Genomic DNA, 19,622 nt, shown 5'->3' with positions numbered 1-19,622 from the left:
GCCGTGGTGCCGTCCTTCCTGCCGTGGGGGGCGTCGGGGGGGCATCCTGTGCAAGATTTGGCAGATTTTGTGGTAACAGGGGAGGCTTCTCTGGGAGCCACCCTGCCTGGCACCCCCAGGGAACTGAGTGCTGGGCCAGGGGATGTGAGGAAGGGGCCAGCATGGCCAGTGATGTCCCTGCAGCAGCCCCTGCCCTGGGGCTGCCATTCTGGGGGGGTCAGCTAAAGCAGCCCCCCACCCCCACCAGTGGACAGAGCGGCCTTTCAGCAGCTCCCACCACAGTGACAACGGCCTTGCTGGGAACACAGGGCGCCTTGTTCTCCCCCAGCCAGCACCGTGCTTCGGCCCCGGGCGGCCGCCTCCTTCCCCGGGCAGGGCCGGCAGCAGCTGGGGGACCCTCCTGGAGCCACTTTAGCGGGTCCTTCAACTCCCTGTCCCCACGTGTCCCCAGCAAGTTTCCTGGGGGGAAGGGGTGGCCATATCCTGTCTCACTGCTGCTGTTGCGGCAGAGGAAAGCAGGAGGAGTCGGGACTGCTGCAGAGATTGGGGAAATAATCATGGGAGTGGGAAAGATTAGACCTGAGGGGTAGGAAACTGGCTTTATCTGGGGAAAAATATTGCTCAGCCTTTGATGGGAAGAAAAGCCAAACTGCAAAAGCCAGGATGGAGATAGTGGTGTCCCTGCCTCTGCTGGTGAGGTGATGCTCCCTGGGGTGGGAGCTGGAGCTGGGTTTGCTCTGGAGCTGCAGCTGCAGCCTTTGGGTGGGCAGCAGAGGCCTGGTGCAGTTGCTACACTGGGGGGGAGGCAGCTGTGCCACACTGGGCAAGGGGCTGGTGTGAATCTGACCCATCCCTGTGAGGATGACCCTACAGAGTTGGGGGGACTGTCAATGTGGAACTTGACTGCATCCAGCATCCTTGCTTCCTCCAGCCTCCCCTGCAGCAGGACAGGGCCAGCAATGTGCCAGCACCTGTGCCCTGGATCTTTCCTCAGAGGCTGGCACCTCTGTCTTGGTGCAGAGAGCAATAACCCACCCCTGACCTGCTCCCCTGGCCCTGGTGCTTCAGCTGCTCCTCTGCCCCCATCCCCATCCTGCCAGCCCCCACTTCATGGAGGGTGATGGAGCCTTTGTGCTCCCCTCATGCTTCCCCAGGGCCCAGAGCTGCTGGCTCAGTGCCCAAGACTGCTACAGCCACTTCCCGGCACTGAATTACCCTGATCCGCCCGGCCACTCTAATTACTGTAAAAGGGAAGGACTGATACTGGCTCTCGCCCTGCTTTCCTGGTGCTGGTGGGGGAACCCTGTGGTCTGGGTCACTCATCCCCTGCCCTGGCCTCCTGGGCAGTGATTCCCAGCCATTAGCCGATTCCCTGGAAAACACGCTTGGCTCAGGCTCAGCGCATCGCTGCAGCCAAGCGAGAAGTCAAAATCAGGGACAGAAAAACCCTGAGGAATCAGGGGGTGGGTGGAAAAAGGTCTCCAAGTGGCTCTGGGCTGTTGTATTCCATCAGCCAGGCCGTGCTGGGTCACATTCCTTGGCTTTTAACTTCTTTCAGTTCGGTTTTGACCGTTTCGCCCAGATCTGTGCTTGTGTGGGTCTTCCCCAGAGCTGAGGGAGGACCCACAGCTCTGCTGGGCCGGGAGCCATGGGGCAGCCCGACACTCCAGCCTGCCCTGAACCAGGGCCAGACTGGTACCAGGAGCTGCCAAAAGCCGTGAACCTGGCCAAAAGGCGAGGCAGGAGGGATTTGCGGCTCCCCACCCCCGCAAACACTGCTCCAGAGGCAGCGGGGATGCATTTCCCACGGCAGCTGCATTTCCCACACTGGATGCACTTCCTATGGCAGATGCATTTCCAATAACAGATGTATTTCCCACGGCAGCTGTGTTTCCCCTCTCTCCTGGGGGTGCTGAGGGTTCGGCGGGGTGCAGGGCTGGGGACCCCAAAGCCTGGCACCTGGAAAGATGCCTGGCTCACAGGGAAAGCCAGAGCCAGCCAAGGATGCCCAGGGCCAGATGCTCAAGGCATACCTTCCCTGCCATGGCAGGGGAGGGGGCTCCTTACTGATTTGGGGTGGGACAGGAGCTGGGAACAATTCCCCAGTGGGAATTAGGGATGCTGGGAGCAGAGAGGCCCAGGCTGCCACGGTTGGTGAGCTGGGACATCACTTCCCACCCCCCTCCTGCTTTTCCCCGGATGCTGCAGCGGAGCTGGTGCCAGGAGCCCAGGGCCATCTGGAAACACTCATGGACAGCAGTAAGGGACCCCGCTGGAGACAAAGCCCAGCATTTCAGCAGCGCCCAGGCTCTCTGCTGGACGCTCCCACACTGCCCTGCACACCCACAGCAGGGTCAGCTCGCCTCTGGCTGCCCATGGAGACCCCAGGGAGGGCAGGCTGGCACCTGCTCTAAGGGACAGGGCTTTTGGTAGCAGGGGGGACTGCGAGTCTGGCTGAGCTTGGCCCTGGCAGGCACTGGACAGCCCTGCCAGGATCCACTCCCACCAGGCAGCTCCCAGCTTCCTGGAAATTGGTTGGAGAAGCCTGACCTGGAAACCACCCTGGGAGCTCAGTGTCCTCCAGGCCCTGCCATGCCGGGGTGGCTGCTGGGGTGTGGGTGAGGGGGTGACCAGGGTAGCAGGGGCTCTCTCTGCCTGATTGGCACCATCTCAGGAGAATCCTCCTCTTCCTCTGCAAGCCAGGGCAGGATCCCCTGTGCGCTGCTGAGGAGAGGACCCGGAAAGCAGAGAGGAAACCGGGCTCAGTGCAGAGGAAGAACTGGGGCTGGGATACGGTGAGGAGTGACCCGGCTGGCTCAAGGTCAGAGGAAACAATGCTTGGGATGGAGGGAAGAGCCTCGGGGCCCTGGGAGGGGCTGAACCTGCTGTCTGTGCACACTCCAGGCAGCACTGAGGCTGCTGGTGCTGTACGGGGAGGCACAGCCCCGCTCTGGGTGGAATGTGCCCAGCAGCCCCACTAAGCTCGGCACATGTGCACTGCTTGTGTCCATCACCTCCCCTCACACCCACCGAGCAGCCCCCAGCCTGCTCCCCGGGGTGCTGGACCCTTCATCTCAAAGAAAGGCATTTCTGGTGCTGCAGGGGCAACACATCAGGTGTGAAGCAGACAGGCTGCAGGTCTGCGTCAGCACAACTTGGTGTCCATCATCTTCTCACCTCCAGTGGCTCTGAGACTTTCCCCACTGCATCCCAGAGTATTCACTGGGGCGCACAACCGCTCCCTCATACAAACAAAATCTTGCTTGGGTGGTCCCATTTTGCAGTTTGCCAGGGGAAGCTCTTACCCCTCTCTCACAGGTGCCAGCAGGGCAGGATGATCAGCTTGCCCTGCATGCAGAAGTGGCCAAAGTCCCCAGCCCCGTCACTCAGTTTTCCTGGGTGGTGGCCAGTGGTAAAACTCAAAATAAATATTTCCCTTGCCTCCAGCAGTGCCCATCCCATGCTAGACAGCAGCTGCAGAGGATTAATGTTGCCCTGGAGGTGTAATCCCTCTATAAAGATGACAACATTTGGCCCAAGATATCCAGGGAGTTGCAGAATGGACAAGGAGCACAGTTTGACTCAAATAATTTTTTGATTCCTGCATATCACCTCCCTGATTACAGCTCAGTGCTTGTGTCAGGACCCACTTGGTGGGAAGAAGACAAAGCATTAGGGGACAAGCAGAGGCAGGGACAGAAGCCTGTACCAGTGTCCTGCCACTCTGCTGGGCCAGACTCACCCAGGATGCTTCTGCCCCAGCAGCTGAGCAAACGGACAGAAAGCTTTCCAGGAAAACCCCTTTGCCTGCTTCCCCTGCCAGTGGCTGCCACCTGCCCAGGCAGAGCCACTGGAGCTGTGGGATGTCCTGGCCTTGGCTCACACCACAGTGACTACCAGCTGCTCCAGCTCACTCTGAGCCTGCTGCTGCCTGGCCCAACCCAGGGAGGGTCACTGTCCCGCCCCTTGCTCTGAGGTGCTGCAGCTCCTGCACTCCCATATTTCAGCACCCAAGCTTTCAAAGGGAAGCTTTGCCTTTGATGTAGAAAGCAGCTCCCAGCACTGAGGTCCTGATCAAAGCGCCCTAGTGCAGGACCTCGCCCCAGCCAATGGAAGAGCAAGGTGAAAAGCTGGTGCAGACAAGGAAAAACTCATCTTTGGGTGGCCCCTGCTCTGCCCCAGGTTGAAACCAGGGCTGTCTGCAAAGAAAGATTCCTTTCTCTCCCACTAGACATGACCTGCAGCAAGGACTTAAGCAGGAAGGACCAGGCCACCCACAGAAAGGTGAACGAGGAGCTATTTAAGATCTTTTCTCTGCAGGCTGCCTGCACTGAAGCAGGACTCCCCTCTGCTCGCCCCTTGCACCCAGCTGGGGCTGCCCTGGGTGTATGCAGGCAGTAGCAATCCATGAGGCACACTCTGCACCCACATCCTTCATTCCTCCACTCTTTCCATGTAGGAGGATGTTGTGTCCCAGCCAGGTCAAGAGCCATAACCAAAACAGTAAGAAGCTGGGTGCTCCACCACAGGAGTGTTGCTTATGCACATTTACTGTAGGAAATGGCTGCTGATGGGATGCCTCTGACATTGACCCATTTGCCAGCAGCATCCTCTTCTCCTGCAGGGAGACCATCTGACTTCACCCACCTTCAGCAAGATAGTTAAAGTCTTGATGGGAGAGAGGGATCAGAAGAGGAAGATTGTTGAAGAATACTGTGTAAGTCAACCAAGCATCTGGCCCTAAAGGAAAGAGCCAGTATCTGATGATGCTCCACTTTGTGCAGCAAGTAAACAGGAAGATTGAGTATTTTGTTTTGTATTAAAAAATACACAGAGGGTCCCTATGGATGTAAGGGTTTGCGGCTGGGAGTTTATTCCAGCAAATCCGCTGGCACAGCTCCTAGAGTTTGGGCAGCAGGGCCCATCTAATCTCTGCAGAGGCAGCCAGCTCTGGGCTCAGGGGAGCCCAGCCCCTCTTAACACATTAAGGTTGGTCACTCAGAGCGAGCCCAGCTCCTCAGGGACAAGGGGCAACTCCAGCACAGGCTCCAGCAGGGCAGGGAAAGGCAGCAGCAGCTCCTGGTGAGTGTTTGGCTGCCAAAGACAGCCAAAACCACGTGGTGTGGAGCAAGGGCTTGGAGAAAAGGATGCACACTTTACCCTGCCAGCGTTTGATGGATCCCCTCAGCAGCTCCCCCAGCTCTGGCACGTTTTGAAAAACGTGGCAGGAAAGCCTCGCCATGGACTTCATTAAGGACAATCCTTGGCACGTGATACAGTGTGATTCCACTTAACAAATCTCAAGTCCAGCCAAGCCTTGACATACGTCAACGCAAGATGGATGGTGCTTTCCCATGTGGGCTTCCTTGGCTGGGCTCCTTAGAGCTACCAAGCTATCCAGCTGCTATAAAAATTGCAAGAGTCTTCTCCAAAAAGCCTTCTGCAGGTGCAATCCAGCCCTGTGTGGCAGCACGGGGTCAGCACCCCACCCAGTTCCAAGCCCATGGGCTCTGACAGTGCAGGTGAGGCAGCTGTGTTACAGGTGTGCAGTGGGGTCTGCACAGAGGATGCACAGGCATGGCAATCCTTCAAACCAGGTAGGGACTCAGTGCTCAGGATTAAACCCAGATTAAGGCAGATGTCCCCCAGCAGGCTCTCCTCCTCCTCCTCCTGAGAGAGCAGCTTTGTTCTATAGATCAATAACAAAAGTGAAGTCTTCCCCATTCACTGCACAGCCCAGGGAAGGATCAGTCCCAGCCCTCTGCAGTATCTGTGGGGGGATTGGCCCCAGGCAGGAGAGGCATCAGCTACTCCCAGACTCACCCAACTACTGCTGGAGGTCTGCAGCCTCCCCTTTGCAAGCCTTTCCATAACAAAGGCAGATTGGTTTGAGGCAGGGAAGGGCAGCTTCAGCACAGGAAAAGACTTCCGGCTCCTGTTAATGCTGCTTTGCTAAACCTCTCCTTTGATCCCCGGGGAAAGGGACAATTTGGCAGTTGGAAGACTATTGTGTGCCTCTTGCTGTAAGCAGCTGCTAAAGGCTTGGTTGAGAGCTGGAATGAATTGGTAACTGCACAGCCAACAGAGCTGTGCCCTAACAGGCAGGTAAGACTAATTTGTCACCACTGGGGAAAATGGCTTCCAGTAATAAGGGAAGGAAAAACCCATTTCCATGTACTAAGAGTTTTTGTCATAGGTGGAGTACCACAAACTTCATGGATTGGAGACAGGTTCTGTCTTCTCTGTGGAAATCCCACCATTTTTCCTCTCTCCAGATTGCTGCTGTTCAGGTGTGTGCTATCCCTTAAACAGGGAGGCTGCTGATCAAAGTCAAATTGAGAGGCAAATTCTAACATCTGGGTTCTTAAATTCTTCAGCACTTTCTGAAGCACTAATGTGCAAGTTAAAGGATCCATCAAAGGAGGAAGAAGCCAGAAGCAGACTTACAGAGTCAAATGTTTAATAACTTTTCAAGAACAAGTATTACATCCATATTTAGAGCATATCTAAGAGACGGAAAACAAGGAAATAAAAAATAAAATTGGAAACTTTAAGAGGGTACACTTAACTCCGTAATTCCTGCTGAATCCCCTCTTTGGAGGCACAGTGGCCACTTTGAGCAAGACAAGACTGGGTACCAGGCCACCTGCAGTGTTTAGGCTCAGCACTTTAGGAACAGCCAGGAAAACTCTGACTCTGTACAACTCGCACGCCAACAACATCTCTTCCCAACATGGTGTTATTGCTGGACAGAGCAGGGAGAAGAAAGGAGACACTTACTAGACTTGGCAGCACCAAGACAGCGGTACTGGGAGGGCTCCAAGCACTCCCCAGACACCTCTGGGAGGCTGCTACAGCCCAGAAGGCAATGACAGGTTCCCCAGAGGTGTTACCTACAGTTAGCACTGCCTTCTACCTCCCACTAAGATCAGCCCCAAACAACCTCCCCTCAGCAGCTTAAAGTTTTGCCCAGGAATCTTCTCTGCTAAAAGATTCCTGGGCCTGCATTGGGACAGGTTGGCCCTGGCAAATAAGGTGCTTCCTCACAAGCCTCAATATTACTGCCAATATGCCAGCATGTTCACTCCTCTCCCATCACTGCAGGAGCAGAGCTTGGCATCTCCTCCTGATGGGCAGCCACGGCCTTGTCTGTCCCCTTCCCACCTCATGGCACCACTGTCTGCACTGGGCAGGGGAAAGATCAGAGGGGACTCAGTTTGGGCTAGAGAGACACAAACAGCATCTCTCCTGGAAGACAACTGTGGAGCTGCAGCTGCTCTGAAGAGAAAAGCTGCTGAGCTGAGTCACGGGTGAAAGCTCTGGAGAGATGCCGGGAGGCTGCAACCATGCCCAGAGTCCTTCAACATGAACAGGGAGGACATGGGGAGCAGTTGAACAGCTCACCCTGCTCCTAGATGGGAATGACAATTTCCATGTGTTTGGCAGGAAAGCTACCCAGCAAGGCACCCCTGACAGACTGCTCACCCTGGCAACAGAGAGGGTGCTCCCCGGCTGGCGGCCAAAGCTCTGCTGCTAGAAGAAACTCTGCATTACGAAGGCAGCAGGAGGAGGAAGAGGAATGCTAGCCTGGCCCAGCTGCTGCTCCCACCCTCCTTGCCCACAGCTAGCTCACCTTGGCCTTGTTCTGGACAGGCAGATACAGCTTGAACTCAGCTGGGAGCTCATCCTCTGAGTACAGCCGGTCAGAGAAATACACCCGTCGGATGCGACAGTTGGCATGGATCTGAGAGTCAAAACAAAGAGTGCATTTTCCATATGCTCTTTCCACATCCAGCTTTGCTGTCATGCAGCAACATAGATACCTTGGCTCAGCAGCTGGACATCTACCTCACTGCCTCTCTCTGAATCTGACAGGGCAGCAGAGAAATGTTGTCCTGTACCCTCTGCTTTGCATTAGATGCTCTCTCCAGTGATGCACAACTGGCTCAGGAGATTTGGCCAAGCTCTGGCATCTCTGCCAACTGAGATCTGCCTTAGTTGCTAAGGGGATTCTTTGCTGGGAACCCATCTCTGCTTCACTGGTATCAGCATTTGCCAGAACACCCACAGCCTCAGCCTGCTGCATTTTTAACACTCCTACTTCAAGGCCTGCCTAAGGTCAGGAATGAGCCTGTCCAGTCAGCGCTGCCTCCGCTATCAGCTGGCAGTGAAGGAGTCTCTCCAGTCCCCATCATGGGTATGTGAGAAGGCAGACAAATCCCACCCGACTGTACACTTCTGGGCAGTCCTGCAAGGAACTGCAGCAATCCCCTCATACTAAGGAACAGGCGTGCTCTGCACACGGGCATTCCTCAAAATAGCACACTCCACTGGACAGAGCAAATGTGAATCCCTAGCATACGGAACAAGTTCTACATCCTCAGCAGGAACAAACACTGCATCAGCTCTGGTACAAGGGGCTCACTGAAGGCAGGGCCAATCTACTACCACTAGGAAACAAGCCTGAGCAAGGATATGTACAGTTCGTACACTCTGAGTCTTTCCCATCCAGGTTCCCATTTGGCCAGTCACTGCCTGGTGTATCTGGACAGTAAGGCAGTACACAGCTAATTCCCAGCAGACCTCCACCTCCACAGCATGTCACGGGGAACTGCAACTCTTACCCTAACCAACATCCAGCCAGAGAAACAAGAAGGAAATGGGGTCCTTCATCCCAGCCTAGTCCAGTGAAGTGACGCCTCAGCTGGGCCTTTGCTCCCTTTCTGCAGCGCTGTGCAAAGAGCAGAGCTGGCAAAGGAACCACTAAACGGCTAAACCTGGATTCCCAAACTGCTGTCCCAGCCAGAAGGGAGATGACCAGCCGTTGGTTTCTGCGGGCAGGACATGCCCGTGCCTTACCTGAACTCTGAGGGTCTCGATGTAATTTGTGCCGTAAGCGCGGCGCGTGAAGTCCGACAGGTTGAACTGGATTTGGTTCCAGCCGTCGTCCAGCCGCATGGGCATGGTGCAGATGAAGGGCTTCACCCGCGTCGTGCTCTGGTAGTTACTCGCCCGGAAGCGCCGGCGCACGTTCTTATCATCCAGCACCTGGGGCAAGCAAGGCAGTGCTGAGCCAGGCATTGGGGTCCCCGACTCCCCGGGACAGCTCTACCCGCCTTCCAGAGGGCTCTCCTACTCCCACCCCCTCCATTTCACAGCAGAAGTAATTTTAACACAGGAAACAGACGCATTTTCAGGAACAGCAACAACGTGCTTGTGAGCTGACTGATGCCCCCATAGCAGAAGACCTGACACATTCACATGGCCAAGAAAGCAAAACTGTTTTGGGGATCACTCACTGCCTGGGACAAGTTCCAACACAAGACTGCAGGCTCTCTGGCGCCTTCCTCACTGGTCCCTGGAGGGGCCTCCCCACTGCACACTCCTCACCTGCACTTCAAAAGTGAAGTATTTTTTCAGGTTCTTGATGATCATCACTAGGAAAGGTAGTTTGATGCCCAGGGTCTTCTTTGGGTCAGCAGGGCACGTGATGTACGTGGTACTGAGAGGAGAGACAAAAACAGCTTAGGATCTCATACAGCACAAAGTGCACAGCCTCAGGCAACCCAAGTCTCTCCCTTGGCCCAATGCAGCCTTGGAGGACAGGTAGAAATGGATAACTGTGATCATAAGATCTCAGCAGCAACCAGGGCTTCCCGTAACAGGAGGGAGAGATTCAGAGGTAGCTGCAGGAGAACAAGATAAACGGGACAAAGAACGCATTTCAAATCCCACTTTTCTCACCCAGGGCATGAAACCCCTTCCTGGAGAGCTTCACCTCCTCAATTTCAAGGTCACGTCAGTACTGTTTCTTAACACACCCTCCTCCTACCCTTGACTGAACAGGTAGAGCCCTCCAGAGCACAGCAGAGGCCCTGTGTGCTCTATATGGCTGGTAAAACAGAGGTCACGAGCCCCAGAAGTACACGTCACGCCTGGCAAGTTCTCTATCAACACTTCTTGGAGGAAGAGAAGCGTTGGCTCAGCCTGTCTGCAGGAGAGGAGTCTCCACTGCCCTTATAAGGAGCGCCCTGCTCTGAATCACCCCTGGAGAAGCCTTGGAGACTCTGAGCCCGCTCACAGAGCTGGCGTCTGTCTCCCGGGTCGCTGGAGACGAGGTTGCTAAGTGAAGCACCATAAGCAACTCCCCTCATAAATCTCCCTTTGATCTTCCTGCCGTAGGGAGAGCAGCCATCACGTGGGGAGAGCAGCAGAGCAGGCCCAAGACAAGAGAAGATGCAGCAGGCAGTGCTGCTTTCTCAGTAACTGGCAGCTCTGACTAGGACTGGGTATCAAATACAGCTTTTATTCCCTTCAAGTGACGGAAAAATAATGGGACTTTATTTTTTATCCCTTAGGCCCATTGAGGATGAGAGAGAGCTCTACAAATACGTCTAGGGAAACACACGGTACAGTGCCACAGAGGAGTGTCAGAGATCTAACCCCAGATCCTTCAATGTATTGACAAAGAGGTTGCAGTAGAGTTTGAAGGTGATGTTTGGTGGGCACTGACAACTTTCACCCTGCCCAAGGGCAGAGTGTATCCCCCCCCAGGACACACCAGGGCAGAGGAAGACGCCTTCTCCTACCTGACATTTGTTCCTTCAATCTCCAGCACCAGTGACTGAATGTCATTGTCTGTGATTCGCTTGATGTGGCCATTGCGCACCTGGAACAAAAGCGGGGCAGACAGCGCAGACGTTACGTGAGAGGGAAACAAGAGGCACACACAGCTCCACTGAGAGGAGGAAAGAGATCCCAGGAGGACTCATATACATTCACTTGGCTCCTATTCTCCTGGACTTTGCTGTTTCCAAGGCTTTGATCACCACCCCAGAGTGCCAGGACTCCAAGCACGAGTTTATGGCCCAGCACGTACACTGAGTGCAAGACTTTCATCTCTCCAAATATGCTACAGTGAACACAAGGGACTCAAACCTTGTGCTAGAGGCCCAAATAAACAAACATAAAAGTGTCAGAGCAAGATCAAACTTGAGTGGAATAAAGGGTAAAAACAAGCATGAGCAATAGAGGGGCAAGCAAGGGGAGCCACCAGCCAGCCACTGGTCACCAAGGGGACTTAGTCTCTACTGCTGGGCATGGCCAACTGCCTTGGGGAAGAGCTGGACCAGATTGGAGCTCGGTTACAATCCTTCATAATTACAGCACATGCAAGCACAGAGCCATCACTGCTCTCCTGAGGGGCACAGGGATTTGGCTTCTTGGACGCAGCCAGCTCCCCACAGAGCTCAGGGAGGCCAGGGCTGGAACCAGGAGCCAACACAAATTCATTTTTCTCCACAAGCAATATGGCTGAATCCCAGGGTCTGAGGATTTATTTTTTTAATGAAGCAGCTCACTTCCCATCAAATTTATCTCCATTTAAAAGGCACTTTTGCTAATTAAGCCCTCTGCTCTCGCCCAGTGCTGGATCAGCGAATTGCAATGCTCCTTCCGGCTCCATGAATTAATTTCTTTAGAACCCATCATCGCTGCTAATATAAAGGATACATTAAGCTTCTAATGGGATGGTTCCAGTCATGAGCTACAAAATGATTTACAGGTTTAGCAATTCATCTTCAAAATTCATTTCTTCAGAGGGACCTGCCTGTCTCTACATTCAGCAGTTTCAAGAACCTCAGTCTGGATCACCTGCCTGCTGCTGTTAAGCATGAGAGTGCAGCTCACTCTGTCAGGCTGCTCTTAACTCTGCTCAGATACTTCCAGAAAACACTAAGTTTGCAGAGAGGATCCTTACAGGATAACCCTATTTCTCTATTGCATCATGTGCAACTCCCATGGGTTTATAGGTCTGCAAGGAGAAACCCACTGAACAAGATCTGGACAAGCTGCCTTTCAAAATGTTTGTGTTTTTTTTAAATCACCAGAAGTAGAAGCCCCATGTGAATCTATTTGAAGCAGTGACTGGCATATGGAAAACTAAGTCCTGGAAGCCACAGGGACACAGCAAGCAGAATGAACACTGGGAAATAACCTTGCCTAAGGAGGTGAGAGTAGTGTGCAACAAAGCCTGCCTCTGCATCATGTAAGACAGCTTTCACCAAAGCTGTGTGGAGCTTATGGATCCACAGAGGGGAGAGAGTTCAGGCTGGGGCTTCTCTGGAGAGGACAATAATAGAGAAAACAGCTACACATGCTTTAAAACAATTAGCAGTGTTTCTGTCTGCATTCAGGTTCCCTTCCTTAGCCTGTGAAGTCTTTCCTTCCCCAGATCACAGGGACAATGAAAAGGGACAACTCTTCCTCAGTGTCACCAGGAATGAGATGAAAGACAGCAGAAAAGAGAGGAGATAAGTACAAAACAGGGCCAGGCTTGCCCCTACCTCACAAAAGCTCAGAAAGATAAGATTTCAGACAATTTTAGAAATCTAAACAAAACACTCAACATTTCTACTTGGCCAATATTTTCTAAACATCTTAAGCCTAAGAAGATGTATTTTTCAAGCTGAAAAAAGGGTAGTAGCCCTGTTAGAAAATAAAAGTTCTTCAAACGCTCACTATCCTCTGCATCAGGATAACTGGAAAGGTACTTGCTGTCTAAAGCTAAATGGGAAAAGATTTTCAGATGCAAACCTCAAAACTCGCAGGGTTTGGAGGGAGTAGCAGCTTCACCGACAGTTGTGACTAAACATATATAATTCTCAAGGCTGCTGTTGCTGCTAGCAACACTATTCAAATGTAACAAAGGCAAAAGGAAAAGCAGCAAGGAGTAATCCTCCCCAGGCCCAGACAGGACCCCACGGTCCAGTCCGAGGCTGCTCCCGCATCGTTGCCAGTCACCCCATTGTCAGGCGATGGGCTTGTGGTGGCAACAGCAAGCTGGCCATCACCCAGCCTGCCACAGGCACACCCTCGCCTCGGGACAGGCCAGTGCTTCTCAAAGCCAGTGGTGGGTCCAGAAGAGGCATGAGGCCCTTGTGCCACCTTGTGCCACCTAACCTGGCTCTTGGTGCACAGCAGTCTGGGGAGGAGCCAGCAGCACCTCCTGCTGAGACCTGGGGCAGCCAGGACAAAAACTAATGAGTCAGAGAAGTGCAGCAGCACCTGCACACAGCCCTACTGTTCCTGAGGTTGCAGGGCTGCCACAGGGCAGTGCCAGGTGAGCCCAGCCACACACAAGCCCTACAGCCAGCAACAGAAACAGCCTGTACAGCCAGCTGCTGTTCCCTGGAACAGCAGTCCTAATTTTTCATCAGTGTTTTCAGGCCAATCCAGTGACTACTGCAGCTGAACGGATCACTGCTGACATCCACCCTGCAAGCAGAGCTCCCACCAGCCACTCATCATCCTCATGATCGCAAGGTGTCACCCTGCACAGGACAATTCACGTGGGAAGGTGCCTCAGGACGTCTCCAGTCCAACCTCCACCTCCAAGCAGGGTCAGCCCAGACTGATCATGGCTTATCCAGTCTGGAGGCCACGCCACATCCCTTTGTCTAAGAGTCTTTAATGTGTCCTGTCCTCACGCCAGCCAAACAAGCTGCTGACCCTTTTCTAAAGTCACGAACATTTGTGCAAAACACACGCACACAGCCAGGCTGTGTGAGGCACCCCAGTTCTTCAGAAAGCTGTGGGGTACCCACTGATGGGAAACAAGATGGGTCTGTGCTGCCTGTCCCCCATCCCATGACTTGTAAATGCTCACAGGAGCCCGCTCAGGTCCACCACCACTGCTGTCTGAGATGCCTTGGAGCCTTTTGCCCCCGCCAAACCCACAAGAAACTCAGCTTAGACTCAAGCACAAGTAACCAAATACAGACTGTAGCTTTGCTCTCAAAGAGTGTAACAAGTGTTTTGCAGAATCACTGTTAGGCAGCAACACAACCAGGAGTGGTTTGTGAAGAGGGGAAGCAACAGGTCTCAACACCTGATGAGGGCTTCTTGACACAAGATACCCTGGAGAAGGCAGGGGAACCTCACAGAACCACTCTAGAGAGTGACAGGAGGGAGAAACAAACAGATGAGACACTCACTTCTCCTACACCCTAAAAGCTGCCACGCAGCCCATCTTTGCATGCCTTTGGCAAGCCTGTTTGGAAGATGGGTCACGTAGCAGAGCAGACCCCCACCTTGGCTCCAGCAGCTGCTATGGAGGAGCTGCCACTCGCAGCTTCGGCATCCCGCTGCCTATGGCCAGTGCTGGACACTTCTGTAGCCTCTTATGGTTGCTGCAGCTCCTGACATGGCGCTGGCTCTTCTGCCCAGCACGGAACCACAGAAACACAGAGTCAATTAGGCTGGAAAAGACTTTGAGATCATCCAGTCCAACCTACGACCGAATGTCACCAGGTCATCCACTAGACCATGGCACCAAGTGCCACGTTCCTTGAGCACCTCCAGGGACCGTGATTCACCACCTCCCTGGGCAGCCCATTCCAACGCCTGCCTAATCGCCCTTTCTGTGAAGAATTTTCCTCCCGAAGTCCAACCTAAACCTGCCCTGGCGCAGCCTGAGGACATGTTCTCTCATCCTGACGGGGAGAAGAGACAGACCCCCACCTGGCTACCAGCTCCTTTCAGGTAGTTGTAGAGAACGATAACGTCACTCCTGAGCCTCTTATACCCTTATAAGAGTATTTTATCACATCCCCTTTTAAATGGAGATAAATTTGATGGGAAGTGAGCTGCTTCATTAAAAAAGAGTATTTTAACACATCCCCTCCAAAAGACCCCAGGCCTGTAACCCGGGCCTGAGGGGTCCCGGTAACTCGCCTCGGGGGTCTCAGTAACCCGTTCCCGGGGGGTCCCGGTCACCCGGCCGCTCAGGCCCGGGCAGGCTCCCGAGAGCGGCCCCCCGGGTTCCCGGAGCCCCCCCGAGTGCCCGGAACCCCCCCGGTCGTTCCCGGCGGCCCCGGGCCTGCCCCGGGAGGCGGAGGCGAGCGGCTTCTCCGCTCCCCAGGCCGCGCCGCTGCCCGGGCGCCGCCGGCTCACCTTCTTGTCCCAGATCTGCAGCGGTTTGCTGCCGATGCTGTAGAGCACCGAGAGGAACCCGCTCTGGAAGGTGTTCTTGAACATGCCGGGGCCGGGCGGGCCGGGCCGGGCCGCGGCCGCCGCTCTTCCAGGACACGGCGGATCCCTCCGCTCCGCGGCGCCGCCGCCGCCGTCACCGAGGAACTACTTTGGGCGGCCCCGGATCCACTTCCCGGGTGGCGGCGTTGTGGCGGCGCTGCCATGGCAACCGGGGCGCCGGCCGCGGGCCTGTCCTCGATTCGCTCGGCAGAGCTGCTGGAGCCGAGCCCGTTCCAAGCCGCACAGCCGTGCCCGGTCCGCTGTGGCTGGTGCCACGTCCCCTGAGCCCCTGGGCCTTGTGTGGGGGGCACTGCTAAAACATCCCCGTTCTCCCCCTGCAATTCACGACCCTCAGTCCAAAGGCGACGCTGTGGTTTGCTGTTCCCAAGGATGCTCCTTGCCCTTTAAGTGTTCCTCAGCCTTCGCTCTGCGCTTTCATCCGAGGGGTTCCATTTCTCCCTGTGCTGGTTTTACGAGACTGAAGCATCTGGATGGTGCTGGTTCCACTTCGTCGCTTCCTTTAGCCCCACTAATTCCCAGATGCCCAACCTTCACTTGCCCCAGCAGGTGACACATCCTGCCCTCCCTCCCAGTCCCGGTGCTGCCAGGAGCAGCCCGTGAGCAGCAGCAGGTACACACACCCCTTGGAATTCCTGTGCGATGCCAGCAGTTCCATGAAAACAGGAGTGGCCAAAGCTCACTGCTCAACGCTTAGCCCTGCCCCTGTGGACCTGCGTTTTTGGGGAGCACTACCATGAAGTGAGAGTTCCGGAAAGCAGCTCCCGTCCCTCCCAAGATGTTTCCTGACTCGTGTCTTCCAAGACAGGCCCAGGCCCTTTCCTGTACCTCAGTGGCCAAGGGAAAGGCAAACACCATTGATGGGAGTGGAGGATGTTTCGGTCACACAATGGTGGTGGGCACATCCCAACCACTCTCCGTCAAGCCATTTCCCAGTCCTCCGGTGCCATCCAGGCTGGAGCTGGCTGCAGCCACGTGCTCGGAGCTCTCTGTGCCACACACTAATGCTGCACTCACAGGGATGTGCTGGTGCTGGAGTCTGCTGCCTTGCTAGGTCAGAAAGCACTGGGATGTCTGGAATCCCGTGCCCTCCTGAGGAGCCTCCTGAGCATCAGCTGGTGCAGGAGGTTGTCCTAGAATGGCATCGTGCTTGCTGTCATGGTGGAATTCCTCAGACAGCATTTCAGGCCAGAACTGCTTCATTTCCACGTGGAAATGGGCCAGGTTCTGCACTAGCTGACAGATACCAGAGATACCAATCACCAGGCAGACTGGACACAGCATGAGGGAGGAGCAGGAAAGTTCCCAAACACATCAGCACCACCTGTGCAGAACCTCCCGCATTTACTTGCTGTTCTAAGTCAGGCAGGGATAAGATACAGAACCCTGGCAATATTGGGGTGGGGGCTGATTTACTGATGTGAGAATGTCTTTGAGTAGAGATGGGGCCTTGCACAGCTGAAGAGGCTTAAGAGGAACAGCTGGGGCTAGAAATTACATTTTTAAACTGACACATATTACATTTCTTCCTGCTGTAATAACACCTGTCCCATCTATTTTCAATGTACAGACAGTAAACAGCACAAAAATTACCATCTTGCATCAGCTTTATGGTTCTTCAGGTTAACTCCAGGCTTCTCCTGTGTAGCCCTTGCTGCTAACTAATACCCCATCCAAATCCCAATGACAACAACATTGTCTGCTTTTGTCCCTCCCTTGGTCTACGAATGCTCTGATTGTCCCAAGGGCTCAGTCCCTCCCAGTACCCAGGTTAACAGCTTTCTCCTTCCTTGACAATTCCTCTCACAAACAAGGCATTAGTTAGAAATGATCAGCTATATTTAGTCAGTGGGTTAGAGTACACTTTATATGGCACGATGAAATTACTTGTTCCCTTAATCAGATGGTAAGAGACAACTGGGACAAATATCCAGCTGCCATTCCTGAACAGCCGGCTCGTTCACAAGCTCTCCACTTACCACTTCAATGTCATGTTTTGCTGCACGCAGAAATATGTTGTGGTTTCAAATTTTCCCCGTTTCTCAATTAATTTTTACAAAATACCCATTGCCTCTCCTCCTTCCTTGGGCATGTGTGGGCTAAAGGAGAGGACAGAGACAGAGAGTCCTGTAAATCACTAACTCGTATCAGTAGTTGGGGCTGGCATTTGGGAAAAGGCCTCCCCGAGATGTATTTCAGAGAGACTAACGCACTGATGTTATCCACCTGGAAGATCAGAAGGAAGATGTTGGCATGGTACATCATCCAAATTTCCAGAATGTAGAGGGATTGGATTTTGGGGAGCAGATGGAGGAAAAGGCCCATCCTAACAGAATACTATGGTCCAAGAAGTGAGCAGAGGTTGCCAGCTCCAGAAATAACTGCCCACTAAAATATTTCCTGCCCTTCAGACTTGCCAGCAATCCGATGCCTTCAGAGGAATGAGATCTTCAGGAAGCTTCTGAAATGTTGCTCCTCTGAAGTTTCCCACTGCTGGGTGCGGAGCAAAATGTAGCAGGTCTCTCCAGTATCACCAAGTCTGTGCTTGCCCTGGAGCACACAGTCCAGGTTCACTGGGAAATCCTAACCCCGGCCAACACCCTCTTGGCTGAGGCCATCGCTGGAGAGCAGATGCCTGGGGCTGGGCCAGATCCAAGGACAGTGCTTGGACCAGTAAAACCAGCACAGAATTCAGTCAGTTCCTCTGTGAGCCAAAAGCCTTCAGAGCATGGCAAAACCAAGAACAAAGCAACGACTCCTGCAAGGAGTGTGAGGACCTGATTTGTCCAGATGACTCCAGTCTGGATTTTCCTGCAGAAGCAGCACTGGATAAAGGGCAGCTGTAATGAGGAAACTAAAAAGAAGATTGGCAGGAGATCCAAAGCCACCACATGCAAGGGGAGGTAAGGCCCAAAAGTGTCTTTGGGTACTGAAGAAACCCAGAGAAACGCTGTGCATCTCACACTGGTTGAACTCTGAACAGTGCAGAAGGAGGAGGAAGCTGACCTGCTGCTGAGCAAGGGATCAGAAGAGAACAAGGGTGTAACCATCAGTGGGTGCAGAAGAAGGCAGTGCCAACATGTGCTGGAGCAACTGGGGAGAGAAAATCAGGGAAGGAGACCACACTGCCTTGGTGGGACACCCATGCAACAAATGGAGCAAGGGGTGAAAATGAGGAAAACCTTTCTGATGTCAGACAAAGTGGAGACAAAAACAGGTAGGCAAAGAATTTATTTCTAACAAAGCACAGTTAAAAGGGTCACCGGGAGCATCCTTTGGACACAAGCTGATGACTTGGAGAGCACATGGGCCGCAGCAGGCAGCAGGTGGGAATGGGGAACATGATCCAACAGTGTCAGGAGATGGATGGATGGATGAAGCAGCAACAGTGCTTGGATGTGCCACCATGCTGCAGGGACCTCAGTTCAGCACAAGCTCCCAGCACTGCTGCCCAGTGCCCGTGAACCTCAGGTGGACTCTGGCAAGGGCTCTTCCCTGCAGGGACAGGCTCTCACCACTGGCCAGCCAAAGAAAGTCTTGATGACTTTCTTTGCCAGAGATCAGCAGAGTCCTGGATACAACAGGGCTGTCATTACACTGTGCCTTGGCAATGGACCAAGCTCTGCCTTACAGCATCAATAGGTTGAACTTACCTGATGCCCATGTCCACATCTGGCCCCACATTTGCACATCTCCAGGTGTTTGACACACCAGGACAGATTTCCACCTGTACCCCTCACAGGCTTTGTGCAAGGACTCACTCCTGGGTTTCCACTTTGGCCAGTGCCCAGGGCTGGGTGAGAGCAGCTCCATGTGGTTCTGTGCTGGCAGGAGCCCATGACTCACCTTACCTGAACTCCCCTCCCTGGGAACCAGCAACAGGTCTCTCTTTCCCAGGCAAAAGCCTTGCCTCAGAGGTACCCTTAGCCTGGGCAGCTTCAGTATAGGAAAAACTGTGTAGGGAAAAACATATGAGGAGTGAAGGAATGGGACAACAGAAGAAAAATGACCGTGTACAGTCACGCAGATTCCAGCTGGAGGCTTTTAGACCAGAGTTTCAAGCAGTCCATTAACATCTAAGACCAGAGCCCAGCCTAGCCAAACCACCAGCACTGCAGCCAGACTCTCCCAAGAGCTGCCTGTGAAGCACCACATCTGAGGGGAACTCCTGCAATGCAGAGGCCCATGGGCAGGAGCTCCAAGCTCAGGGCTTTGCAGTGATGGTGTTGGGAAGGAGGAGGGCCTCAGACCAAGAAAGAGGAAGAGATGGGAGCTCCAGTGGTACAGAGACAGAGCCATGCTCAAGCCCTCCCGGGACAGGAAAAGCAGGTATCAACATTAGCACTCAGACCACCACCCAGGCAGGCACCTCCATAAGAGTGTAGGGCCTAAGGAGAGACATCTCCAAAGGAGGAACACCCCCAAAGGTGGCAAGTGGCTCCTCTGCCTCTGCTCACGGTGATTTTGTACAACAAGTTCCTCCTGCTCTCCTCGCCCAGCCTGTCCCAGCAGGGCACAGCAAACAGCTCACACTGCCAGCACTCTGCAGCTCCCTCCCCACTGAATACTCCTCC

The 19,622-nt window shown here is 53.9% G+C and overlaps 1 protein-coding gene across 2 annotated transcripts; it reads right to left on the bottom strand.

Moving 5' to 3' along the window:
- Positions 1 to 6,443: 6,443 nt before the first annotated feature.
- On the bottom strand, positions 6,444 to 15,129 carry CFAP20 (cilia and flagella associated protein 20). 2 transcript variants are annotated; one of them, XM_051801814.1, is made up of 6 exons: positions 14,953 to 15,128; positions 10,590 to 10,669; positions 9,391 to 9,502; positions 8,860 to 9,048; positions 7,634 to 7,744; positions 6,444 to 6,745 (listed from the first exon to the last, which is right to left on the bottom strand). In XM_051801814.1, the coding sequence occupies exons 1-6, from the start codon at positions 15,034 to 15,036 to the stop codon at positions 6,740 to 6,742; spliced, it is 582 nt and encodes a 193-aa protein (XP_051657774.1). In that variant the 5' UTR covers positions 15,037 to 15,128; the 3' UTR covers positions 6,444 to 6,739. The 2 variants fall into 2 exon arrangements, with proteins under 2 accessions (XP_051657774.1, XP_051657773.1); XM_051801813.1 differs by lacking the exon at positions 6,444 to 6,745 and having other exon boundaries at positions 7,625 to 7,744; positions 14,953 to 15,129.
- Positions 15,130 to 19,622: the final 4,493 nt, after the last annotated feature.

The sequence above is a fragment of the Manacus candei genome, unplaced genomic scaffold (genome assembly GCF_025592945.1).
Source record: "Manacus candei isolate 608988 ecotype Guabito, Panama unplaced genomic scaffold, ASM2559294v1 h1tg000053l, whole genome shotgun sequence".
Classification (NCBI taxonomy): domain Eukaryota; kingdom Metazoa; phylum Chordata; class Aves; order Passeriformes; family Pipridae; genus Manacus; species Manacus candei.
The sequence above is the reverse complement of the archived record's forward strand: the minus strand, read 5'-3'. Positions and strand labels throughout refer to the sequence as shown.